Source organism: Emys orbicularis, chromosome 8 (genome assembly GCF_028017835.1).
Source record: "Emys orbicularis isolate rEmyOrb1 chromosome 8, rEmyOrb1.hap1, whole genome shotgun sequence".
NCBI classification, from domain to species: Eukaryota; Metazoa; Chordata; order Testudines; family Emydidae; genus Emys; species Emys orbicularis.
Window position 1 is genome coordinate 1,810,660 of NC_088690.1, and position 27,040 is coordinate 1,837,699.

General features: G+C 53.6%; 1 protein-coding gene across 7 annotated transcripts in view; it reads left to right on the top strand.

The window, feature by feature from the left end:
- Positions 1-23,286, top strand: part of ST3GAL3 (ST3 beta-galactoside alpha-2,3-sialyltransferase 3) — a 335,526-nt gene extending 312,240 nt beyond the window's left edge. For all 7 annotated transcript variants that reach the window (XM_065409115.1, XM_065409116.1, XM_065409117.1 and 4 more), the window contains one exon: positions 23,197-23,286. In XM_065409115.1, coding sequence (XP_065265187.1) covers positions 23,197-23,286 — 90 coding nt within the window. The remainder of the gene's footprint in view (positions 1-23,196) is intronic.
- The last annotated feature ends 3,754 nt before the right edge of the window (positions 23,287-27,040 follow it).

Consider the following 27,040-nt stretch of genomic DNA (forward strand, 5'->3'; position numbering starts at 1 on the left):
TGGAACTTCCCTGATGTCCCAAGATTTTTTTGAAAATTAGCATTAGCAGTCCAGCGAGCTCCTCCGCCAGCTCTTTTAAAACTCTTGGATGCAAGTTATCCACACGTGCTGATTTTAAAATGTCTGACTTTACTAGCTTCTATTTAACATACTCCTGAGATACTAGTGGAATTGAAAGAGTGTTCTGATCATCATACTACATGACTACATCATTTGTTCTTTTCCCAAACACAGAACAGAGGAATGTATTGAACACTTCTGCCACTTCTGCATTATTGATGATTCTATCATTTCCATCTATTATGGACCAATACCATGGTTAGGATTCTTTTTGTTCCTAATACATTTTTTAAACTCCTTCTTATTGTCCTTAATGCTGCTGTCCATAGATTTCTCCTTGTTTTCCTTTGCTTCCCTTATCAATTGTCTACAGTTCTAGCTTCTGAAGTATATTCATTACTATTAACTTCCCCTTACTTCCATTTGTTATATGGTGTATTTCAATTCAAACCCACCTTCTTTCCATAACTGGCCTGATGGTTCAGTCTTTGATTGGGAGCATGGTACCTCAGATTTACACTCCTCTGCTCACTGAGAAGCTATCTGTCACTTTGTCCAGGGTGCTCTGTACAAAGGTGAGGGAGAGTTGGAAACTCCTGACATAAGAATGGCCACACCAGGTCAGACCAGTGGTCCCTCTATCCCAGTATCCTGTCTTCTGACAGTGGCCAATGCCAGATGCTTCAAATGGAATTAACAGAACAGAGCAATCATCAAATGATCCATCCTCTGGCAGTCAGAGGCTTAAGGACACCCTGAGCATGGAGTTGCATCTCTGAACGTCTTGGCTAATAGCTATTGATGGACCTTATCTAATTCTCTGTTGAATCCAGTTATAGTTTTGGCCTTCAAAGCATCCCCTGTCAAAGAGTTCCACAGGTTGGCTGTGCGTTGTGTGAAGAAGTACTTTGTTTTAGGGCTGTCAATTAATCGCAGTTAACTAATGCGATTAACTCAAAAAAATTAATCGTGATTAAAAAAATTAATTGCGATTAATCGCAGTTTTAATTGCACTGTTAAACAATAGCATACCAATTGAAATTTATTAAATATTTTGGATGTTTTTCTACATTTTCATATATATTGTATTCTGTGTTGTAACTGAAATCAAAGTCTATATAATTTTTTATTACAAATATTTTCACTGTAAAAATTATAAACAAAATAAATAGTATTTTTCAATTCACCTCATACAAGTATTGTAGTACAGTCTCTTTGCTGTGAAAGTGCAATTTATAAATGTACATTTTGTTTTGTTACATAACTACACTCAAAAACAAAACAATGTAAAACAAGTCCACTCAGTCCTACTTCTTGTTCAGCCAATCGCTAAGACAAACAAGTTTGTTTGCATTTATGGGAGATAATGCTGCCCGCTTCTTATTTACAATGTCACCTGAAAGTGAGAACAGGTGTTTGCATGGCACTTTTGTAGATGGCATTGCAAGGTATTTACATGCCAGATATGCTAAACATTCATATGCTCCTTCATGCTTCAGCCACCATTCCAGAGGACATGCTTCCATGCTGATGATGCTCGTTAAAAAAATAATGTGTTAATTAAATTTGTGACTGTTTTACCCGCATTCTGCCATATATTTCATGTTATAGCAGTCTCGGATGATGACCCAGGACATGTTGTTCACTTTAAGAACACTTTCACTGCAGATTTGACAAAATCAAATAAGGTACTAATGTGAGATTTCTAAGGATAGATACAGCACTTGATCCAAGGTTTAAGAATCTGAAGTGCCTTCCAAAATCTGAGAGGGACGAGGTGTGGAGCATGCTTTCAGAAGTCTTAAAAGAGCAACACTCCAATGCGGAAACTACAGAACCCGAACCACCAAAAAGGAAAATCATCCTTGTGCTGGTGGCATCTGACTCAGATAATGAAAATGAACATGTGTTGGTCCGCTCTGCTTTTGATTCTCATCGAGCAGAACCCGTCATCAGCATGGACGCATGTCCTCTGAAATGGTGGTTGAAGCCAGGGCTGGCTCCAGGCACCAGCTTACCAAGCAGGTGCTTGGGGCGGCCACTTCGGAGAGGGGCGGCACGTCCAGCTGTTCGGCGGCAATTCGGCCAACGGTCCCTCACTCCTGCTCGGAGCGAAGGACCTCCCGCCGAATTGCCGCCGCAGATTGCGATCGCGGCTTTTTGTTTTGTTTTGTTTGTTTGTTTGGCTGCTTGGGGCGGCCAAAACCCTGGAGCTGGCCCTGGTTGAAGCATGGAGGGACATATGAATCTTTAGTGCATCTGGCACATAAATATCTTGCGAATCACCTGAGGAAATTATTATATGCTGGACAGCATGTAGCTATGATTCAAATGAGAAAGCATCTAGGATAAACCAGTTTGTAGTGCAACTGGTAAGGTGCTACAACAGTGCCATGCGAACGCCTGTTCTCACTTTCAGATGACATTGTAAACAAGAACAGGGCAGTATTATTTCCTGCAAATGTAAACAAACTTGTTTGTCTTAGCAATTGGCTTAACAAGTAGTAGGACTGAGTGGACTTGCAGGCTCTAAAATTTTACATTGTTTTATTTTTAATGCAGTTTTTTTGTACACAATTCTACATTTGTAAGTTCAACTTTAATGATAAAGAGATTGCACTACAGTACTTGTATTTGGTGAATTTAAAAATACTATTTCTGTTGTTTTTTACAGTGCAAATACTTGTAATCAAAAATAAATATAAAGTGAGCACTGTACACTTTATATTTAATGCCACAGCACAACTGGTTGCTGAGCTCTGTGACTTTATCCTCACGCACAATTATTTCAAATTTGGTGACAATATATACCTCCAGACCAGTTGCACCGCTGTGGGCACCCGCATGGCCCCACAATATGCTAACATTTTGATGGCTGACCTGGAACAATGCTTCCTCAGCTCTCGTCCACTCACGCCCCTTCTCTACATACGCTGCATTGATGACATCTTCATCATATGGACCCATGGGAAGGAGACTCTGGAAGAATTCCACCACGATTTCAACAGCTTCCACCCCACCATCAACCTCAACCTGGACTAATCTACACGGGAGGTCCACTTCCTAGACACCACGGTACAAATAAATGACGGTCACGTTAACGCCACCCTATACCAAAAACCTTTTTTACAGTCGCTTTTTACTGTACACTTTGTATTCTGTGTTGTAATTGAAATCAATATATTTGAAAATGTAGAAAACATCCAAAAATATTTAAATAAATGGTATTCTATTATTGTTTAACAGTGCGATTAATAGCAATTAATTTTTTTATCGCTTGACAGCCCTACTTCGTTTTGTTTGTTTGAAACCTGCTGCTTAGTAATTTCATCACTAATCAAAGCATCATGAATCCCCTTTTTATTTTGATTTGTTTCCAAAGCTGGGGCTGTTGGTGAGAGCCCTGAAGGACCATGAGCTGCTCACATTTGATCTTTGTAGATAGGGTCCTGTTCTGTTTGAAGTGTGGTTATTCGATATGTGGCTGCCAGTCTAATCCTCACCTCACACACAGGTTCCTCTTACGTTTCAGTTCCTTGCTACAAGAAAAGCCATCTGCTCCCAACTATCAATAATTGATGCCCCATGAGCCTCCTTGCCTGCCCCCATGACAAATGGTTTGTGATATTGTGGAATCTGAAGAGAGGCAGGTGGATTGCATTTCTTCCTCTCATGTTAATAGTCATGGTAGCTGGTGCCTGTTAGTCACCTGGGGAGAAAGTTGGACGGTGAAGGGGACAGTTGGCTGGATTGTGCCTGCTGCAGCGTCTCTCAAAGAACTCGCAGGCTGGGGTTGACCAAACCTGAATAGTAGATGTTGGGTGAAGACAGCATTCAGAGAAGATACCAATATGTTGTTCACAACCAGAAGGCTTTCCCCAACCTGCCATGTTGGTAGCCTGTGCGAAATGCTGCTCTTAGCACTAACAGCCTAAGCTGAGGTCCAAGTGAGACTTGTCTCTGCCAGTCACTACTGTGTCCCCGCGGAGGCTTCATCCCACAGACCTAGAGCATCAAGTGCACTTATTTCGGCTCTGCCTGTGGGCCTCTGTGGCCTAGCCCTTCCCATACTGCCCCTGTGTCCCAGCCCGTCACGTACCTGGAGGAGCAGTTCATGTAGGTTGCTGTATTGAAGCCAGTTGTATACTAACTGTTTTTAGTTTGACAGAGAGCTGCAGAAATGGGAGGGAATCTAGCGTAGGGAGCGGGGGAGGGACTTTGTGTGTCGCTCGTAGAACACAGCTGAGGGTAGCAATGTGTTAACACTGGAGCGAGTGTCAGGTCCGTTCTACTGGACTATCAGCATGTCACAGAGAAGAGCCTCCCTAGTTTATTCTGGACTGACTTGGGCAGAGTGTGTCTCTAAAACGGGCTCTCCGGAGAGCCGGGAGCTGACCCCCTGAAGTAGTCGTGCTGGGTGGGTGGAGTGTACCAGTGAAACTTGAATTCCTCCGAGTTGTGCATAAGGCAGAGCCATAAAGCCCAGGATTAAATGAGTCCACAGACAATTTCCTGTCCCTCCTTTCTCTGCCAGTCGGCCATTGAAACAAAGTCAGGATTGATAAGACAAGGGACTGCAGTCTGGAGACCTGGCTTCTCGTTTTGCTCTGCCACAAACTTGCCATACAACCTGGGGCAATTCGCTGCACCTCCGTGTCCCTCTCTTTCAAAGAGCTTTAAGATCTGAGAATGAAAAGCACTAAGGGAGGGCTAAATACCAATACCAACTGAGACTGCATGTGGCTCGACAAGGACCCCTTTGGTGTAATAATGAGTTGTGGGGAGATATTGGAGGTGGGGTTGTGATGGTGTATCCACCCCTCACCGGCCATCACGGGGTTAATGGAGGCCTGAAAAGGAAGCTCAGCTGGGGCAGCATATAAAGCCAGGGAGCTGGGAGCAGAGAGGGGCAGCAGGGGAAGGAGTCTGCAGTCAGTCCCTGGGATGAGGGAGGTCATCAGGGACAAGGAGTGAGACCGGGGGAGAGTGAGCCCTCAGAGCTGTCCTGGAGAAAGGACTCTGGCAAGGAACTAGAAGGGGCTGAAGCAGCCACAGGGAGTAGAGTCGGCTCCTGTGGTAAACCCAGAACAAGGCGAGAGAAGATAGAGGCTTGGTAGGAAGGAGCCCAGGGAAACTGGGACTGAGCAGACCTAGATTGCTGGTTCTAGGTCCCTGGGCTGGAACCTGGTGTAGCAGGTGAGCTGGTTCCCCCACCAGCCTCTGGTAGAGTGGCACAGAGCCCAGGGAGGGGCTGAACACCCCCTGGAAACAGCATTTGGACGGTTCCCTGGTGCACATTGTAACCCCAGAAGGGGTGGACTCTATGGTGAGTCAGAGGGCCAAGTTACCAGAACAGAGGCTATTGCAGAGCGAGCAGCGAGCAGGAAGGGAGAACCCAATGCAGGGACAGCGACATTTCCAGACACAAGGAGGCATGCTGTGAGTGGGTGGCAGCCCCGTTCCAGAGTTCCTGCCAGGTTCTGGTTTGGGCCTAGTGCTATTCCAAATAGTCCGTAACAACTCGGAGGGTGCAGTGAACAATGTGCTGGTCAAATCTGAGGCTGATTCAAAGCTGTGGGGGATATCAGAGGATGGCCTGGATCCCCTACGATGGGCTTGGCCCTGGTGCGGGGGGCTAGCCTGGGACAGCCCCCACTGGAGGTCTCTTCCAGCATAAAAGACTGTGAAACCTTTACAGTGTGTAAGCGCCAGTTAGCAGCTGCAGAAAGGTGCTAGAGCTCCTCCCCGAAACCACTGTTATTCTTACAGAGAACGTAAACACACACTTTCTCCCGCCCGTGTGTGAGCGTGTGAGTGAGAGAGAAAATCTCTTTGGGAATGTCCATCAAACCGACTGTTCATTGTGCTGTGTCTGGAAGGGAACAGGCCTGCGGGCTACAGTGTGTGTTTCCCAACCACAAGGTGTGTCACTGATTTACATGAGATGCCTACTTGACATCTCCCTGGACACCCCTGAAAGCCCAGTGACTCATCTCGAAGGAATTGGTTCTGATTACACAAAAAGGCCAGGGAAAGACACTCGTTGGCTCACTGCTGGGGGTGGGGGATAATTTTTCACTGTAGAAATGCTGAGTGGCATGGAGCTGTGCAGAAGAGGTGAAGCACAGTCTGAACAAGTGTGTACACTTGCTTGGTCTCTGCTCCCTCATGGGACAATGTGTCATGGTCCCTCGATGTCCAGGGAGGCACCATTATCTGTGCGCAGAAGGCTTCTCCCGGCATCGTGTCCTCCCGTGTCCTGTATGGCTGTACGAACATTGCCCTGCCGCCAGGAGGAGCGGCTGAGGACACCTGAATGCTGTGGTTTCTTGGCCATCCAAGAGTTCTGTGTATGTTCCCTGCGGGCAGAAGTCTGGGTTTGGAACCACTGAACTCATTCCTCGTGTGCCCCTTAGGACAGTTTAGCTGCCCAGCAAGGATCCCTGAGCAGCAGAACACAAGGGGGCAGCTCGTGAGAACTCCTGAAGGCCTGGGAGTTAATTTCCATCAGAGAGTTTCCTCGTAGGTGAGCTTGCTTCCCCCCACACAGGGGGCAGATTGACTTTAATGGAGCTAAGGCAGGTTAGCTCAGCTGAGGATCTGCTAAGAAAGGGCTGTTTTTCCTCATCCCTTTTGTGCTGGTAGGACGGTGAAGCCAGGGCCAGCCATCTCCACAATGGTTTCTGGTGATCTTGAATATTTCTGATGATGAGCTTTGTGGTTGCCTCCTGTGTAGCACCAATGCTGCTGGTAACTCTAGCAGAGCACAGGCCTTCTGGTTAATGACTTCCCTGGGGCTGCGTAGTTCTCCAGCAGGCAAGAGAGGCTGACTGTGGAATTCACTTCAGTTCACAAGGAAATGTGATCATGTGTGAGAAACTTCAGAGTGAAAGCCTGCTGCTGCTCGGCTGTCCATTTAAACTCCTGCTGGGGGACAGAGTGTGCCCCATTCAAAGGTGTCCCTTGCAGCCCAGGCCTTCACAGAATTTTGGTGCTGCTTGGCATTGTCTCCTCCTAGGGGTGACATGGAGGGTTGTGTATGATCTGTGAGAGCTTTACCTGCAGTACCATCCAGGGGGCTCATGTTTCAATCACAATTTATTTTGCTAACAGCTCTGGCTAGGACTTTGGGTCCATGTTGTTTGGAACGGCTTGCAGGCTTTCAGCAAACCTTGTTTGCAGCGCTTCCGAGCTCTTGACAGGGTTGGCTCATTCTAGACCTTTTTTTCCTCTGCCACTTTCTCATCCCACACTGCTACTGCAGTAAGCAACAGGATGGCACCAGTAATGGTGTCATGCATCTCAGCTTTCTGCATGAGACCAGACGATGCATTTTTGAATAAGAAGAAACCCTGTTGGGGGGGGAGTCAGCAAGGTGTCATATAGAAGGTTTTGGTGACCTGCCCAACGCTGAAGGACCTGGCCTTACCCTATTAACATCACCTTAAAAGCCAGGATTCCCTCCCTCAATCCCCATGCATTTCCTCCTGGAGACCCCGCTGGTTCCACTCTCCACCTCGTCCAATATCTTCACAGCTCGGGGATGTTCTCTCCCTCGACACAGGCCAGGGGGTAATCTGAAGCATTTTCATCCCATTATAAAACAGCTGGGTTATTTTGATTTCATTTCATATACAAATATTTTTAAAAGATTAAAAAAATGTAACTAATAAACTCGTCTTGGTGGTGATCCAGCTGAGCCTTAGCAAACAATCATCTTACAACACTGAAAGCAGGAGAAACTAGACTGTCTCAGAAAACTAATAAATGTCTCTAAAGATGCACTTGCTCCAGTTACCGTTTATTGAGAGACTTCTACTGTCTGGGGTACTGGAAAATGCCCCCCAATTCTCACAGCTTGATTTAGAACAATACGCTGTCTCAGTTCAGCAAATGTCAGTTCCCAACCCAGTCTCAGCCATAATTGCTTAAAGGACTTCCTCAGCCCCCAAGGAATAACAAACTAACAAAGCCACACAGCATAAACGGCAGCTCAGCTACAACGGGGCTTAGCAGTTCTCGAGGTATTTTTGATTCTTCTTTTCCAACAAACTGCACAACAGACCGGCTGGTCCCATTCTGGTAATACAATCTCTGTTAATGGCAGCTATTGCAAGACATGGACACTGCTGAGCTGCTGTTATCGCTGGAAAGTCACTGTGCAGACAGAGAGAGAGAGACCCAGTCTGGGCCCCTGGGGCTTCTGTTCTAAGCTGGTCAAACAGGAACTCACTGGTCTGAATTGTACTGTGAGGTGGGGGGTGCCCTGGGGGTGCGTGTGTGTGTGTGTGTAGGAGATCCTGTGTACCCATCTCCCCTGCCCACTCAGAAGTCCCCTCCAGGATGCTGTCTCCAGACCTGTGGAGGATGCAGGGAGATGCAAGTTGTGAGGGAGAGCCCTGCGGGGGGGAACCCCTCTACATGTGGGATATCCTGCAGCAGTTCCCTATACAGGATTTGCTTGCACCATCACTTGGTGGGAGCTGGAGGAGGGAGGCACAGAACCTCTGGATGGGTATCACCAGCTGATCGGCAGAGCTGAGGAGCTGGACCTGCTGCTATTTCCGAGGGGTTTTAGGGGGAGGAGCCAAATCCTGCACCCTGGTGGAAGAAGGGGGAAAGGGATGGATACATTCTGGACAGTGGATTACACCCTTGGGAGCTGTGGCCTATAAGTGTATCCGTTGGATAATTTTGGATTTACATACCTCTCACCCTCACACCTATTGGTACCCGCGGAGCTTGTTCCCAGCAGAGCATGCATTGACCTGCAAATCTTACTGACGTTCTATCTCAGCTTCTGATATTTGTGTTCTATCTCCCTCTATTAATTCTTACAAACCACAGAAGCCCTGAGCAGCTCATCTCTTAGTGAACAATTTTTTTTCCCAATAACTTTCTAGCAACTTTTGACCCTCCGGTGCCTCTATGAGTGCTGTGCAGAACAGAGAAGCAATCAGTGGCCCCTTGCCAGGGGGGGGTTCTTACTTGTTCTGCCTTCCTTGTGATCAGCTCCTTGGCACTGGGTATTAGTACAGTTTGCAGTAGCTCCTATTTTTACCTTCTTTTCAGGCCTATTCAGGGTTCCCGCTGTTGCTCCCAAAATGCCCCATGAATGTATATTTAATCTCACAAACCACTTTTACTAATAAAGGGCAGGGGAGACAGAACATCCCCAGGAAATATACAGATGGGGAAGAATGAGGCTGGAGGAGAGGAAGAGGGAAATAATTGTAAAAGAGTAAAACGGGCCATTCAAACCAAGAACACAATAGTAAGAATTCTAGCCAAGGGTTTCATTGCTATCACGTTACCAAAAGAATCCTCTGCTTCATGGAGAAATGAATTCAGGGTGGACAGTGACAGCCACTGAAACAATACAAATGTGTTCATGGAACATGAGGTGTAAGTAAACCAATGGGGGAATATCAGGTGAAATTCAGCCCTGTGCACAAGAGCAGGCCAGGGCCCAGCCTCTGAGGTAGTGGTACAGAGACTGTCTCTTGGCCCCTCTGCGCAGGGGTGACTTCCCCCCTTAGGATATAAAAAATACTGATCTTTTCCTGCAGGAGATGCATTTAAGGAAAGACCCGCCAAACAGGGTGTCAAGGGGGAGGAGTTAGACCTGCTCAGCAGAAGGGCCCACCAGGGCTCTACAGTAGTTGGTAAAAAGAAGAAACTTCATTCTACTAAAATTGGTAAAAATGGGTGGTACGTGGTCACCCCCGTCCATCTGGTCCCATCTGGTTTTGTCCTGAAGCCTGCACTGGTGGTGCTGATCTCCTTGCTCTGCGGTAGAGCAAGTGCCCATGCTGACATCATTCGAGCTATCCGATGCCTTTGATACAGCTGGACATGGGATGTTGTTGACTTACTCCCATCCAGACCTGGGTGGGTGTAGAGGGCGCTGCCCTTCCATGGCCTCGTTCGCCTCTGGCCGAGATAAGCGGGCAAGGGCTCTGCTTGCCTCTGAGCTCCCAGTGTGAGATGCTGCCAGGCGCTTTCTTGTTAGCCCTGGGTGCAGAGCTGTCCGTGTGCGGATGACACTCAGCTTTGGCTTTGTCTCATGCAGGCAGTAGCTACCTCTCCAATGAATCCATAACGTAACATTGCCTTGGTCTTTAAAGGGGCAAACAATAGCGCTGTGTTTCCATCTGAACTCTGCAACCGTCCGCTGCGTTTTAAATCAGCAAACGTGGGCGGGTGGGCGGGGGTGGGGCTGCCCCAGGCATCTGGCTATCCGAAGGGTTCAACAGCAGGCAAGAACAAACTCCTTTGAATACACCGTAGATGTCTAGCCTGGTGTTTATGGACTGAGAACAGAGCCATTCGAGCCTGGCTGATGGATTATCACTGGCATGCAAGAAATGGTGGTCAACATCAGAGGGGGGCGTAGGGTTTGGGCCGGGGGATCTCCGAAAGGACGGTCTGTTTTGTGCTGTGATGACTGATGAGGTTGTACAATTTTAACGATTGTTTAAAGCCACCTGTTTGACTCTACCGTCCTCTCGATTAGACAGAGGCCTCAGGCTCTGTTTCTATGCGTAGGACAGAAATATACCAGCAGAGACACCCAGGGAGTGAGCATTAGCTACCTAGCACAGGAGTGAATCGCGTGTGCACAGTGGGAACTGCTGGGTTATATACTTTGGGGTAAGAGAAATGAAAGCTGCTGGCAACACAACTGCAAACAAGACAGTAATGGGAGTCCTTCGAATGAGCCATCTTTTACTGTGAGATCTTCTCCCTGGCGGAAGAGATTTCTTGGGGTGTGGAATCCCGGATCCATTTTATCTTACCCAGCTGCTGCTTAGGAGGAAGGGTGAACCAAATCTGTACTGATACAGCTGAGCTTCATGCCCCCCTCCCCCCGCCCCCAGCCCTCGTGCTGCCATCAGACTGGACAAAGATACCCAGATGGTACAAGGGGCTCTAACGAGGGAATATGGGATGCAGCTGAGCAGAGAGAAAATCTCTAAAGGCATTTAACATTAGACTGACCAATGCCTGGGTGAGTGAGATGCACAGACCCACCAGGAGATGCACTTGCATGGATCTCATAGATCTTGTCTATCCCTAATTTCTACCACTTTCCTTATCAGGGACATTGAACTGCTGCTGTGCCCACGGTGAAAGCTCAGGAATTGGTCAGGGATCTGTGAGCTGGGGTGTCTCTGCCCTTCTGCCTGTCCTGGCATCTCTCTGCCCTTGTGTTCACCATGCTGCTGCAGTCCCTCCTCCCCTCCCTGGACTGACGCCTGTGAAGAAATGACAGTGAGCAATCCCTGAGTGACTGTGGCCAAACTTCTTCTGTCCTGGGCGACTGGGTGGGAACTAAGAATCCCTGGCATGACTGGTGGTGTCCCGTGTAATTGCCCCACAGCTCTAGGGTGCCCTGTAGCACCAAGAGAGGGGAGCGTCCAAGCTGGCACATGCTGTCTGAGGTCAGTAGCTGGCAGGGTCCAGGGCCGGTGCTACCATTAAGGCGAACTAGGTGGTTGCTTAGGGCGCCAAGCTTTGGGGGCACCAAAAAGCGGTGCCCCCAATTTTTTTTTTTTTTTTTTTTTTTTTTACAGCGTTCCTCCCCGAGCACGCGGTTGCCGCTCCACTTCTCCCGCCTCGCAGACTTGCAGCGCCAATCAGCTGTTTGGCGCCGCAAGCCTGGGAGGAGAATTAGAGCGGGGGCGGCATGCTCGGGGAGGAGGCGGAGCAGAGGTGAGCTGGGGTGGGGAGCTGCCGCACGGCTCCCTGGGGGGAGCTCCCGCAGGGGGGGGCGCCTCTGGGCAGAGGAGGGGGAGCTGCCGCGGGGGGGGGGCGCCACAGGGCGGGGGGGCAGGGAGCTGCCGCAGGGCTGGGGGGGGGGGGCGCAAGGTGGAAGTTTCGCCTAGGGCGCGAAACTTCCTTGCACCGGCCCTGGCAGGGTCTGGGCTCTTTTGCTGGTGCCGGTTGCTGTGTTTTTGACGTGCCCAGTGGATGCTGCTTTATGTAAAACGCAGCAGAGGGGGGAAGGCACCAGGGCTCCACAAGGCATCAGATCTGCTTAACCCATCAACCCCAGCCTGGCAGCAGTGAGGAGATTCCACATCTGTCTCGCTTGCAATATCTTGTCGCTCAGAAGACAGCTTCCGCAGGGCAGCCTAGGGCAGGGTGAGAAGCAGAGGGCATTGCTTCAGAGACAGATGGGATGTGGCACTTGGACAAAGCCTGGCTTTGCCAGACCAGTCCGGTTTCCTGGTGTGACAGGTTCCCTGGGGTGCAGCCTGGGGACCGTGGGACTGCTGTACCCCCTTAATTCTCGCCTGCCTGGGCTGTCTCTCACAATGCCTTGCTAGTGACCAGCAGCAAACCCCTCGAGGTGCTGTTATCACTCAGCCCAACTGCATGTGGAGCCCCCAGCCAGCTAGCTTGCTTGAATGCTCCCAGAGCCACTCACGAATCACCCAGAGAAAGGCACCCGCCAAATCCCCCCAGCTCCCAGCCTTGCACCTCAGGAATAAATATAACTTTATTAATTGGTTCACCACTTCATCAATGGAACGTGGACATAGACCAACCTTTGCAAACCTGAGCAGATTTGCCCCACACTTCAGGCAAACTCGCTGGTAAAGATAAACAGTTAAACAAATTTATTGACCACAAAAGATAAATTCTAAGTGATTATAAGTGATAGGCAAAAAGTCAGTTAGTTACCAAAATAAAATAAAATCTAAGCACTCAGTCTAAACTCTCAACCCTATTAGACTGGGCAGTATCTGTTGGAGTCTCAAGTCTTCAGTGTCCTTGTTGTTTGCCGCATAGATGGGGGCAGGAGAAAGGCCAGACATGGGGCCCCTGTGTTCAGTTTTATACCCTCAGTCCATGTGCTTGGGGAGCACAAGTCCAGGCCTGTCTGGTGAGCATTGCTAAGTCCCCAGGCAAGACTGAGCAATTCCCCTGGTGGGGCCTCATGCAGGTGAGTCATCGCATGGTAGTTCCCTTGCTGGACAATCGCTGTTGATGGGTTGTTTGACACCCGCCTGGGCGTTGGTTACTTTCCTTGCTGTTGTCTCTGGGGAGCTGAATCTGGCCGATTCCCCAACTTACAGCATGTTTTAGTGACAACCATACAACACAATTCTCATAACTTCATATGCATTACTGATACACATATGCTTTATATGTAAGATCACGATTATATAAAAACGAGGAATATGGGGGTTCCAGGGCGCTCCCGCCAGCTACAGAATGTCACACCTGGTTTGCCCGCACATGAGCGCAGTACTCAAGAGGCAGAGTTGCCTACTGGATAGAGTATTGGACTGGGGTCTCTTCCTGTCTCTGACACTGACCTGTTGCGTGATCTTGGGGTTGGCATTTCACCTCCCTGTGCCAGAGTTTCCCATCTGTGAAATGGGGATGATGCTACTGACCTCCTTTGTAGCAATAGGTGGAAAGTGCTATGTAAGATCTAGGTGCTGTTAGCATTTAGTTAGTTATTGAAGAGAACCCTCCCCTCCCCCGCCCATTGCAGCTCAGAGTCTGCCACTAGCTATTTCACGTTGCAATCTGCCCTGTCCTACCCTGCTGGCCTGCAGCTTTAACTACGTTTTGAGATGCAGCAAGTCCAAGATAACGTTGTTGATGGGAATGGCATGAGTAAAATGTGCTGTCTGGTAGCCCAGAGGGGAGACTGCCAGGTAGGGAGGGAGTGATCAGAACTCATCTCTCTCAAAGACTGTGACGGGCAGCTGCTATGCCCCACTGCCCCTGCTGCAGTCCCATGGGCACCTCAGGATTAAACCTTTCCCAGTGCTTGGAGCGAAGGGTTGAGTCCTGTTCCTAGAACTCCCAATCTCAAGGAGACGGCAAAGAACAAGAGGATCTAACTCCATGGGCACACTGGCCTTGAGGCTGCTGGAAATGTGAAGTGGAGACGGATGAATGGTAACCTGAAAAGGGGGCGAAATGGGCAAGTTCCCTCCTTTTGCTGCTCTAGGCTGGGTAAAGGTGGGCCAAAATGATTTCTGGGGCGATTTTATTCTGCTTGTTTTTCAACCTCAGGTCTTGCATTGCCTAGAAGACGCTATGGCAACTGGAGACCTAGAGTAATTAGGATGTCACAAGAGACCAGAAGCTGCAGGTCCTAGAGGGGAAGAGGCCATTTAAAAACAAATCATTTTAAAAACAGAGTTTTAAACTTCTCTTTCACATCACTGCCTGATGAACAAGGGAGAAGGGACAGCTGTGTTACGGATTTCATACCTTCTCCCCACCGCCAATGAGTGCTGCCAATACACAACTCCAGCAGAGCCGGGCGAGAGCAGGAGTTAGCAGTTCCTCTTTATAATGTGCAAAGCATCATTTAAAAAACAATCTTTTTAGTTTTTAAGGTTTTTAAAAGAAACCTTTTTATACAAACCGTAAGAAGCAAAAAAAAGGCACAAAACCGAATGATTTAAACCCCCTTTGCTGGTCATTTTTAACCCTCATCCTGCAACCACACAGAGTTTGGCTCTAGGCATCGAGTAGTCCCATTGAACTCAATAGGATTACTCACTAGTGTAAAGATAGCACATATGTAACTGGGGACCCAGTTAGGAGAGAGAGAGAGAGAGAGACTTAGGGCTGGTGCGAGGAGCGGGGCTAGTAAAATACGTATAATACAAACAACCAGATCTCCTGTCTCCAGTCACATTAATTGACCATTATTCTCTACAAGACAGTAATTGTGCCTCCAAACTGTTAAAGATGTGGAAGTCATTAGTAGTTTCTGTGATAGGAAAATGATTTGTGAGGGAAAATTCCATCTCTTCCCAACAGACCAGAGCTCAGATCCTACTTCCTCCCCTGTTTCAGTACCTCCAGCTAAAATACCATGCTGGCAAATAGGGGAGAGGTGATTTAGGCAGGACAAAGCATTCAGCAGATATGGAGCAGAGTCTGATGTGAACCTAGCAATGCCGCAGAGGTGTTGGCAGGCAGCCGTAGAGATGTAGGAGGAAAAGGAAAGTCCAGGGTCAAGGATAACCCCAAGGCTGTAGACATTGGAGGCACTGGGAGGTCAGAATGGAGGTGGACAATAGGGATGGAATTGGACTGGAGGAGAGCCCGCTCCCCTGGCAGAAGCACTTCGGTTTGAGAGTCCAGTACCAGGTGACATGATCACATGACCCTGCAGTGTCAAAGCAGGCATGGGTCAAAGGCTTAGCATCCCAGGAAGCTTCTCGGGAAGGTGGGAGATTAGCATCTTCAAAGTCCTATTGTTGTCCCTAATGGCCCATCCAGACTGATTGCATTCTGTCTGGTGGGCATTCCCCAGGAGCAAACACTTTTGTAATTGATACATAGTCAATATTTCTATCTTCAGGTACAGAAATTATACATGCATACAAATAGGATAATCATATTCAGCAAATCATAACCTTTCCAATGATATCTCACATGACTTATCTTGCACAAAACACATCTTAGTTATACTATATGTATATCATAACAATATTTCTATGAAGAATATGAGGCGTAGTGTCACACGCACACTAGCCTGGAAAGGGTTCATGAGGCTGGGAAGGGGCCAGTTAACCGGATAGGCCACAGCTGAGGGCAGTTAGGTGACCTAAGCAGCCCCTGAATGATGATGGAGCCCAGCGGAGAAGGAACAGCGGGGCTGGTATAAAGCCAGGAAGTTGGCAGCAGAAAGGGGCTGCAGTGAGGAAGACTGTGCTCACTCTCTGGGCATTAGAGAGGGACAGGAAGAAAGCCAGCGGGAGAGTAGAAACCCTGAGGATCCAGGCCCTGAAGGAAGGGTTTACCCAGAAGGATGTTGGAGCAGAAGCCTGAGAGAGGACAGTGTAGGAAAAGGCCCAGGAGAAACGCAGCCGGGTTTAAGACAGAGCAGACTGTGACTGCTGATTAGAGGGTCCCTGAGCTGGAGGACTGGCCGGGGTTCCCCTACCAGCCCCTGGGGAAGTGGTACGGGCTGGACAATGGAGTTGAAGATGGCCTGAGACAACTTGTCTAGTGAGACTTTGATGCCCCAGAAACGGGAGAACACATGGTGCCCTGGCCAGAGTGCTGAGTCATACGAGAGAGCACTGTGTGTCCTGGAGAGCGAGCGAGGATGCAGCGTGAGAAACTGACGGAAGGGGGCAGCAGACCTGAGTGGAGCTAATCCCCAGATGTGGTCACCCGACGGCGCCCGGCAGTGGGCGACATCAGGTGTCCTGTAACTTTGGTGCAATGCAGAGAGCTTTCCCTTATGTCCTCCCTTCTGTGATGCCTGGTCCCAGAGCCTGTGAGCCCTGCTGGCAGACGCTTCACCCTTAACATTCTCCTAAGTCCCATTGTAACCAGCTCCCCGCTGGCACATGCCATTTCCACGTGTTTATTCGTATTGCTGCTGGAGTCTGCAGCCCTTCAGTGAGAGCCCATGGAGCTCCTGGTTCCACCAGAACCGCCAAGCTGCAGCTGATCCTTGGGCCAGCCTGCTGCTGTGTGAAGAGCAGCAGCGGTTACCTTTTCCAAATCGCTCCCGTGACTGAGGAGCCCAAGGGCATTGAACATCTTGGGCTCCTAAATACCATTTGAAAAAGTGATTTAGGAGCCTAAGTCTCTTAGGCACTTTGGAAAGTTTGACCCCACATCTTTCTCCCACCCACTGTGGGACTCATTTGTACGTGCCGGCTAAGCTGAGTCTGTCAGTAGGGGTAAGTCCCTCTCCTGTAATCTGTAACCTGAGCTGGTGCTGGAGACTTGGCTCATCCCTCCTGCCTGTACCCGGGCAGAAGAGTCCCGTGGAGAAAAGTCTTTGTGGAGCCGCACCACGTTGAAGGCTCTGGAATTGCCGGCCCTGGTGTGGGTCAAAGCCCTTCACTGTGAGGGAATCTCTTCTGCTGTGACTTTAAATTCAGCCACCAGTGGTGTAGTCGTAGCCCCACAGCCACCAGTCCACCAGCTCCACACGCAGGCTGAGATCTCAGTGATGTGGCCTCTTGATGCCAGCCGGAGCTGCTAGAAGTAGCCATTGACCATGCCAGGCTTACAGGAATGCTCCTTAAACGCCGGGAGCCAGATTCAGCCGTGGTCAGAGAGTGCCCCTCTCCTGCCTTCATTGGCCTTTCCCCAGGGCTGAGGTTGGCCCAGGAGGCTTTGCACTTGAATCCCAGCGCCACTTTGCTGTTGCCTCTGGACAGGGCGTCCCTAGGTGCCAGTGTAACGCGTGTTCTGTGGGAGTGCCTGGCATTTCAGAGAGTGTGGCTTGGCCAGAGCTGGCTGCTTCTCCAGTTTCTGTGCATGCCGAGGGACCCAGTCAGGCTGTAGTGAGCGAACCCATTGGATTCTCCTGTTGTGTTAGACGGTGAAGAAAGAAGACGCCTGGGAGGAGCGAGTCCAATCAAACCCCCCAGCACTCCATGCACACCTCGGGCACCATTTCTCACAGCCTGACACCAGTGAGATGGTAAACTGGCCGTTTCAGAGGTGACCTGATGAGAGAGGCAATTCCAGGGAGGTTGTTGCACATACATTTGAGCTCTGCATCAGAGCCCGTGTGACCCAGTGGACAGCGCTGGCCTGGGCTTTGGGAACCAGCTTCTGCTCCTGGCTCTGCCATGGGCCAGCTGGGTGAGCAGGTCACTTCCCTCCTTTGTCCCTCACTCTCCCCAGCTGTACAAATATCTGCTGCTTGTGTGAAGCGCTGGAAGTCAGACCCGTGTGTAAGAGAGCTAGGGCTAGTTGGCAGGAGACTGGTCACAGCTTGCCCCAGTCCACACTGACTGACAGAGTTGCAGTCAGCACAGGGTCAGCTAGCTCAGTTCATCACAGCCGGAGCAGCTTGTAGTGACCCATGTACTGCCGCATGCCCTCTTGCCTCTGTTGTGGGACCTCGTGTGCCGTGATGCGGAGGCCCTACAGACTCTGAGCTCTCTAACTCAACTAGGGGCTCGGGAGGCTTTGATTCTTAAGGGCGTCTTGCATTTCATTTTTCCCTCTTCAAACAGTAGGGTTTGGCTGTAGTGGAGATGGGTGTCTGCCCCTGGGAGAGGGGCAGGGAGGGGGAAGAGTGTCTGCCCCTGGTGCTGGTGAGGGCAGGAGAGGGAGTGTCTGCTCCTGGTGCCGGGCAGTGGGCTGGGGGTGTCTGCCTCTGGGGAGGAGTGGGGTGGGGGGGGTGTCTGCGCCTGGTGTCGGGCAGTGGGCTGGGGGTGTCTGCCTCTGGGGAGGAGCGGGGCGGGGGGGAGGGTGCTCCTGGTGCCGGGCAGTGGGCTGGGGGTGTCTGCCTCTGGGGAGGAGCGGGGCGGGGGGGAGGGTGCTCCTGGTGCCGGGCAGTGGGTGTCTGCCTCTGGGGAGGAGCGGGGCGGGGCGAGGGGGGTGTGTCTGTGCTTGGTGCCGGGCAGTGGGTGTCTGCCTCTGGGGAGGAGCGGGGCAGGGCGGGGGGGAGGGTGTCTGTGCCGGGCAGTGGGTGTCTGCCTCTGGGGAGGAGCAGGGTGTGGGGGGGTGTCTACTCCTGGTGCCGGGCAGTGGGCTGGGGGTGTCTGCCTCTGGGGAGGAGCGGGGCGGGGTGGGGTGTCTGTGCCTGGTGCCGGGCAGTGGGCTGGAGGGGGTGTATTTTGCGAGGATTATTGCACAGAGTCAGGACGCTCAGCAGAAGCTCCCCATCAGAGGGGAACGGTAGGGTTACCATATTTAACAAATAAAAAAAGAGGACCCTCCACGGGGCCCTGGTCCCGCCCATTTCCCACCCCCAGCCCTGCCCCAACTCCGCCCCAACCCCGCCCCTCCTCCCTCCCACTCCCAGCCACGCGAAAAGGGCTGCCCGAGCGCTACCGGCTTCACGGTTTGCCTGGCAGCCCCCAGACCCTGCGCCCCCGGCCGGCGCTTCCCCAGCGCAGCGGAGCCCGGGAGGGGAAGCGCCCAGCCAGGGGCGCAGGGTCTGGAGGCTGCCCGGCAAACCGTGAAGCCGGTAGTGCTCGGGCTTCGGGCAGCCCCCATGCCTCCGGACCCTGCGCCCCCGGCCGGGCACTTCCCCTCCCGGGCTCCGGCGGTACAGGGTCCGGAGGCATGGGGGCTGCCCGAAGCCCGTAGCGCTCGGCTCTTAAACAGAGCCGAAGAGTCGGGGAGGAGCAGAGCCGCCACGGCCGGAGGCTCTGTTCCTCCCCTGACTCTTCGGCTCTGTTTAAGAGCCAAGCTGCCCGAGCGCTACCGGCTTCGGGCAGCCCCCATGCCTCCGGACCCTGCGCCGCCGGAGCCCGGGAGGGGAAGTGCCCGGCCGGCGGCTGGGGTCCGGAGGCAAGGGGGCTGCCTGAAGCCCATAGCGCTCGGGCGGCTCGGCTCTTAAACAGAGCCGAAGAGTCAGGGGAGGAGCAGAGCAGCCGCGGGAGGGGAAGTGCCCGGCCGGCATTTTTCCCGGACATGTTCGGCTTTTTGGCAATTCCCCCCGGACGGGGGTTTGATTGCCGAAAAGCCGGACATATCCGGGAAAAAACGGACGTATGGTAACCCTAGGGAACGGGGGTGCATCATAACAGCTGCACCCCAGTGGGCTGCGCATCCTACCCAGTGAGGACTAGCAAGGAGCCCCCGTGGCTGCACACGATGGCAGACGTGTTGTAAAGGGCTCGCTGTGAGCACACGCTGGCCTCGGCAGTCACAGCTCGGGATTCCCTACCCCCAAGATGTTACAGTCGCCCCTGCCAGTGGCGGTAATGTCGCCTGCTGCCCGCCGTTCCCTTTGCATTGGCGCTAGTCAGGCCTGGACCCCGCTGCTGAGCCCGCCCCCAAGGGTCAGTCGGTGGCGGTTGTGACCGTGGCTTTGGGAAAGGGACTAAAGGACGTATCACTCCCGAGCTGGGTGGGGTGGAACTGAACTGCGGGGCGTGCTACACAGGTGGCACAAGAGCTGCAGCTGCCTAGTGCAAAAATACACACACGTGCCTCAGGAGCAGGCCCGCGTGGGCAGAGCGCTGTGCGGGGGGGGGCGCAGAGAACTGCAGTGGGGGGCAGAGCGCTGTGCGGGGGGGCAGAGAGCTGTGCAGTGGGGCGCAGAGAGCTGTCCGGGGGGGCGCAGGGCTTGGTGCATGCTGGGGGACACCTCTGCTGTTGGAGCCTAGGCCTCAGCAGGCCCCCAGGAGTGCCTTGCCACAAGACGCTGGTCCATAGCGGTGTGACTGGCGTGGCGTAAGGAGCCAGGTCGAGAGCCAGTGAGAGGCGCCGGTCCCTTGTCTGCACAGCTGCTCTCTGATCACAGAACCTTTGGGGTCAGAAAACCCTGCCCGTGCCTGGGGAGTGGGAGTGAGTCAAGCGGGGAGGGGGCTCTGCTCCTGCCCAGGCTCTAGTCCTCTAGTGGCCAACCTGGGGCTCCGGAGCCACATGCGGCTCCTTGTCTAGGCACTGACTCCGGGGCTGGAGCTACAGGCGCCAACTTTCCAATGTGCCGGGGGTGCTCACTGCTCAACCCCTGGCTCTGCCACAGACCCTGCCCCCACTCCACCCCTTCCCGCCCCCTCCCCTGAGCCTGCCGTGCCCTCGCTCCTCCCTCCCAGAGCCTCCTGCACGCCACAAAACAGCTGATCAGGACGTGCGGGGAGGGAGAGGGAAGGGCTGATCAGCGGGGCTGCCGGTGGGTGGGAGGCGCTGGGAGCAGTGGGCGGGACGGGAGCTGATGGGGGGCTGCTGACGTGTGACTGTGGCTCTTTGGCAATGTACACTGGTAAATTCTGGCTCCTTCTCAGGCTCAGGTTGGCCACCTCTGCTCTAGGGAGTGTTCAGACTGTGCCCTGGAAGGAGTTTGGTTCCCCAAGCCCCCAGGAGCCAGGAAGGGAGACGGGGGCAGGGGGGTGTCCCTGGGCCCTGCTCCTGTTCCTCATCCTCCCGCCAGTTGTGGCTCAGGGAAGGAGCAGAGAGTGGTTCTTTGCCTGGCCAATAATAACCACGTCAGAAGTGTTCAGCGTCATTCACCTGCTGAGTTCTGGGGCACGACTCCACTTCATCTTCCCCCCTCCAAGAAAGCAGCAGGCAGGATGGAAACCGGGTACAAGAAAAGATGACAGGACGCGGGCCCTGGGCTCAGGAGGCCAAGAGAGCAGGAAGGCAGCACCGAAGGACTGTACCTTAGGATGCAGGAGGGGACGTGAACGCTGGGTGTGGGGGGAAGGGTAAGATAGTAGCTGGAGCACTGGATTGGGAGTCAGGAGATCTGTCGTTCCCCCCCCACTCCCCGCCTGACTTGTCTGCCTGGCTTGGGGTGCAGAGGCCGACAGTGAAACTGCAGGGGTAGGACGGGAGGGAAGCTCTGGGCTGCAGCGCAGTGGGCAGGTTACTCTGTAATTGTCCACTGTGAAGCTCTGTGCACCGTGTGGCATGTGTGGGTCCCGGCTTTGCCCCGGTCTGGCTGCTCCTGGAGTGCTGGGCAGGGTTTGCGGGAGCAGAAGGAGCTGTTGTTTGGAGACGGATGGGGGGGCAGGAGAGCGTGTGTGGGGCGTAACCTGTCCCCTTAACTTCTCTGTGGTGCTGTTAACTCCAGGGGAGTCTCCAGGCACTTGCTTGCTCAGCCAGCTCCTCTCTGGAGGGAGACCCAGGAGACAGGCCACAAGCAGTTCCAACACCAGGAGTTTTCTGGGGGAACGAACAACCCCACGATGGTCTCCGAGCTGGCGGTCTCCGTTCTCAGAGAAGCCGTTTCAGTTTACAAGGCACGTTCCTTAGAATGTATTGTTCATTTGGTCAGTGACTGTCCTGGAGGCATTCTGGGCCATTCCTCATTGCTAACCCCCAAGATCCAAAGCGACCATCAGACCTGGAGCACACACCCCACCCCAGAGCAGTGAACCCCAAGCCAGGCCACCCTGTATGAGCTCAGCGCTGGTGAGAGCCGCCGCCCTACACAGCCTCTGTCCAAAGCAGAGAGGGCTTGGAGCATGGGCTGGGAGGTGCTGCTTTCCCCTGAGGTCAGCCCAGCTGCCCTGGGCTCTCCCCGGGGCAGCAGCCACCACTGCCCTGAGGCTGGGTCTCCACGCATCCTTCCTCTGCGTGTGTGAGATCACCTGCCCTCCTGTCTGTCAATTGCTCGCTAGAGCACCAAACCCAGGGTGCCTGCCCCCTCCCTTCCGGAAGGGCCCCTCCGCTGGCCTCTGGGCTGGATCCTTCCTACACCAGAGGGAGACGAGGGACAGCTCTTGTCCTGTGCACCCTGCTAGCCCCAGCGGGATGCCTGGCTGACCCTTCCGACCTGGCCACGTGTGTACGGAGCAGGCTGTTCTGGCTGAGGGCCGCGTGTGGAAGCAGGGGACGTGGCTAGGAATCCTGATGTTGTTCCAGGCTCACCCTGTCCCTGAGAGCTGCATGTGTTGGACTCAGGCCAGAAACAGCTTTTCTCTGCAGGCATTGTCCCTTTCCCCATGGCCACGGGACATCAGCACAGCCCCTGACGGGGCCGGAGCCCGGGCCTGCCTTTGCAGCAGAGCCGCTGTTTGAGGAAGCCTGGATCAGGTTTCATCCACTCTGCACTGGCAGCCTGTAAAGTGAAGGATTAGCTTTAAATTAGCCGGTTGCTTTGCAAAGCTCTTGTCAGAGCGGGGGACTTCGCTGTCTGCAAGGCCTTCCCTGGACCCTGCTCCTGGTAGGTGTCTGTGTTCTGAGGGACCTCCCTTCTGCCAGAGCCCCCTGTCCTCCAACTCCAGCCAGCCAGCATGCAGCACCCTGCCCCCGGCTCTCTTGGGCTGGTTCGGCTGTACTCATTATTCTGTCCCTGGGACGGGCTCTCAGGATCCTCACACGCCTGGGCTTTGCTGTCAGAGAGACTCTCTGTCTATGGCGGGGAAATGCCCCGAGAAGAGGCACACCAGGCGTTAAACACCTGGGCCTGTCCCTGGGGACGGAGCTCCTCCAGCTGCGTGGCGGTGGTGGAGATGGCTGCATAGGGAATCGGGCTCTTTCCCAGGCTGGCTATCCGGAACGCGTTCGTGGCGCGGCGCAGTGTCTGCCTTGCTGCTGCCTAAGGCAGGACGTGTGTCGGCGAGGAAGGCTGTGTTCGCTGGTATTGGAAGGTGCTGTCGTGAAGAGATTGTGGCGGCAGAGCTCAGGGCAGCTGCTGGCGGGAGGTGAACGTGGGGCGCACACATGCACACTGGGCAGGAGAGTGACTCGCTTCTTGTCTCTTCCTTTCAGTCCTGGACGCACAACATCCAGCGAGAGAAGGAGTTCCTGCGGAAGCTGGTGAAAGCCCGAGTCATCACCGACCTCACCAGTGGAATCTGAGTTGTCCCAGACCCCGCGTCAGAGGGAGGCGAGAGATGCACGCTACAGCTAAGGGAGCAGGCAGTGGGAGAGCCACACAGGAATCCCAACTCAAAGGAAACACAAGAAATGCACAGGTGCTCTGGGAGAGACTTCCCGGATCTCCAGTGTGCACCAGTGCTGCACCTGCTGCGTCCCTCATGGAGCTGGCAGGGGAGAACTGGGAGTGGGGCTGAGGGCGGTTTCTTGACCTCAGCTCCGCAGATAGAACTTGTGTCTAGAATTAGCTGGGAAAGACTGAGGAGAGAAAGGAAGACAGGTCAGTGACCCAAAGCAGAGAGGGCCAAGCAGGAGCGGTGCTGGCCGGGGCAGCACCGCCTGAATGTACCAAGTAGTATTTTTTAAAAGAAACTTTGTTGAATCATGCTAATAATATCACAGTACAAAGCGAAGACTGGCTTGTGCCCACCTCCAGCAGAAGCCTGGCCTCCCCACACGCAGTCCGCAGCTCCTGGCCTTAGTCCTTGCCCTGGGAAAACAGCTCCGTCCAGGACTTTACTCCTGTTGGTGCTGCTAGACTTGAAAAGGACAATGGCCTTCCGCTGGTCTCCCCACAGGGCTGCTGGTGGGAGCTGAGCATGGCTTTGTTTTTCTGCACTTCCCTGGCTTCCCGCATAGAAGCTGCAGCTGCCATTCATCCAGCTGCATTTTCCACAGCTGTTTGCTCCACCCTGGCTCTGCCTTGACCCTGAGCTGGAGCCAGGAGCCAGCTTGTGTCCTGGAGGAGTGGCAGACAGGCCCCTGGCGCCGAGGGGCGTTCGGCCCTCGGTCTGAGCCGGCCGGGCCCCGCGCCGGGGGCAGGCGGATCTCTGTTCAGCGGTACCAGGGGTTCTCAACGGTGTCATACTTTATCTGTATGTGGGAGAGGGATAATTTATTTTCTGAGTGAGGTCAGAGGTCATGTTGCGATCCAAGCTTCACAGTGTTCAGCAGCAGACAGCTACAGCCGTGTTAATGTTCCACACCTGGGCTTGTTCCCTGCTAATGACTCCTTGACGATGGACCCCCCCGGCGAGGGGCAGGGGAGTGACCTGACTGGAAACCTTCACTTCTCATCCCCTCCCCGGGCATTTCGCTTTCTTCGTTTCCTGGCTGCTCCCACGCGGCTGGGCCGCTGCTGCTCCATTGCTGTTGTCAGCGGGGTACGAGCGTGTCCGTTACTTTGGCATGCAGTATTTGCACATTTGGGTTCTGTACCTTCTGCAGAGAAGTTGGCAATAGACTGAGCAAAGCAACCAGGCTGGGTGGGGAGAGAGCTGGCCTCTCTGTGCAGAAGAGGGCGGCACTTGGGAGGGGATGGAACTAACCTTTCCCTCCTGTACTGTAATGTGAATACATCAGGCTGGGCTGTGCGGCAGTGTGTGCTCTGGATCTGAGCCCCAGGGCAGAAATGGACTGGCTACTGGTCCGGGATAACCTGGCCCCACTCTTCTCCTCCTGCCAGCTGCACTTCTTGTGCTGGTTGATTTGGGTGCTGGGGAGGAGGCCATGCAGAGGTCACGAACCCGAGGCAGAGAAGGTGGATGGGTCACTGCACTTTGCCTTGGGGGTCCCTGTAATTCGTTTCCAGAGGGCTCAGAGTCTTGCTCTGGATTGCAGAGCGAGAACTTGGTTCCAGGAAGTGTAACTAACCCCAGGACAAGGGGCACTTGGAGCAGACCAAAGCCTACAGCTCGTCTCCTGCTCCTCCAGCCTTCCCTGGGCCAGGGCTCGTAAACGTGGCGAAGAGGTTTACCAGCGCAAGACACACTGCCTGGGTCAGAAGAAAGAACCAGAACTGGGCGAGTTGAGCTGTGAGAGTGGGCTGGTGCAGTAGGTGCTGTCGCCTGCAGGGGGTAGAGGCACAGGCCTGGTGAGACATGGCTTTGGGTGCTGGCATGGGCTGCCCTCAGCAGCGCTGCGCTTCTGTGCTCCGAGCGTGAGCTGCCTGCTCAGATCACTGCAGGGAGAACGAGCTGTCTCCTTGCAGCTCCCAGTCTTGGACAGCACCTCGGCTTTGTGTCCAGGGCTGCTCCGAGCGTGTATTCTCTGAACAACTTGCAGAGGCCTGGCCCTGTTCCAGTCCCTCGGAGACAAGGCAGCTGGGGGCCCTTTCCTGCTCCTCTCTGGAGGGTGGGTCTGTCTGTCTGAGCCTCCCTGCTTTCTCTATTGCCTCTGGCTCTCAGTCCATCCCTCCCCGTGCTGCTCGGAGGAGTTTGCAGGACACTGAGCTTGTGCTGTGGTGGGAGCTCGTTGGAATATTCTCCCGAGTTGTTTTTCCTGTTCCATTCAGCCCAGGGATTGTGTTTCAGTAAATGCCACACGCAGACGCTCACACTACATTTCCCAACCTTCCAAAGCAACACTGGTACATGGGGGGCAGAGTCCCCAGCCCAGCCCTCCTGCTCCCTCAGCCTGCCCTGCTCCGAGGGGCTCCGGGCACCTCCACGTGCATCCTCCCTCCTGCATGCGCTACAGCACAGTGGGAAGCGCTCGCCCTGAGAGCTTGGGAGCTTTGTCCACGTGCTCTCCAGGCCGGATCGTACTCCCTTCCCTCCCTCTTGTCGTGTCAGCGCCGCGGCTTTGACGTTGTTGTTACCTTTGCGGTAGGGCAGGACCCAACCAGCTGGGGAGTGCAGGTGCAGAGAGCTGGCTCAGGGCCCGCATCGGGCACTGTAGCCCAGCCAGCCGCAGGAGATGCTTTCCTCACACCTGTGCCAGGCAGGGTGGCGATGGATCCGAGGAGAGGGGCTGCTGGCCCCGCCTACCCGATAACATCAGTATTACACAACAGGCATGTGTGCTGGCCCCCTTCCCTCCCTCTGCGATTGTCTGACTTCCTGTATAGCACATCCCCAGACCAATTCCTGCTGCAACCAGGGCAGCTCGTAGCAAAACTTCCCCTCTAGATGTGCAAGCTGCCAGGCCAGGGATGTCAGGAAGGGAAGTGACTTCCTTTGGCTCACCCTGTTCTTCAGCTGGGTCTCCTGCATAGCGCCCTGCTCTTGATGCTGCTTAGAGCGGTGATCGGTCCCCCGAGGCCTCTCCTGCTCTGGACGGAGCATAAATACGCTGCCCCCGATCCTTCCAGAGCAAGCCAGCCGCAGCCCCGTGTGTGTGCGAGGAAGGGACCCCGGGGGCAGTTGCCCCTCAGCGAGGTTCTAGGTGGGTTTTGTGAGCGATGATCATGCACGCCCTTCCTGCCACCTCCGGATCCCTTGATCCTTGACAGGTGCAGAGACTGGCAGCCCGTAGCCCTGCTCCCGCCCAGGCTCTGCAGTTACGGGGCTGCTGATCTAGATCAGCGGAGTGCTGATCACGACCCGGGCTCCGGTATGGTAGGTGCAGGAATAGCCAGACAATCCCTGCCCCGATCTCAGCGTAAGCCAAGAGACAGCAGCTGGATACGGACAGACGAGGGAGCACGAGGAAACGGGGGACATGGGTCCGCATGAGCGGCCCTGGGCTCAGCACACCAGCAGCCTCCCCATAACCATTGACAAGTTGCTGGTAGACGTCACGGCAAAGGAGAGTTTTAAGGGGGACTTTGCCCATGCTCGTCACCACAGGAGTGAGTGTTATGCCAGGGCTATCACCATACAGGCCTGTGCCCGCTGCCCCTCCGGCAGTCAGGACTAAGAGGTTTCTTCTCCTTTCCTCTACCCACGGCTATGCTGCCAGCTTGCTGGTTCCCATGTGTCTGAGTCCAAGGTCTCACCACGGCTGGAGCTGGCTG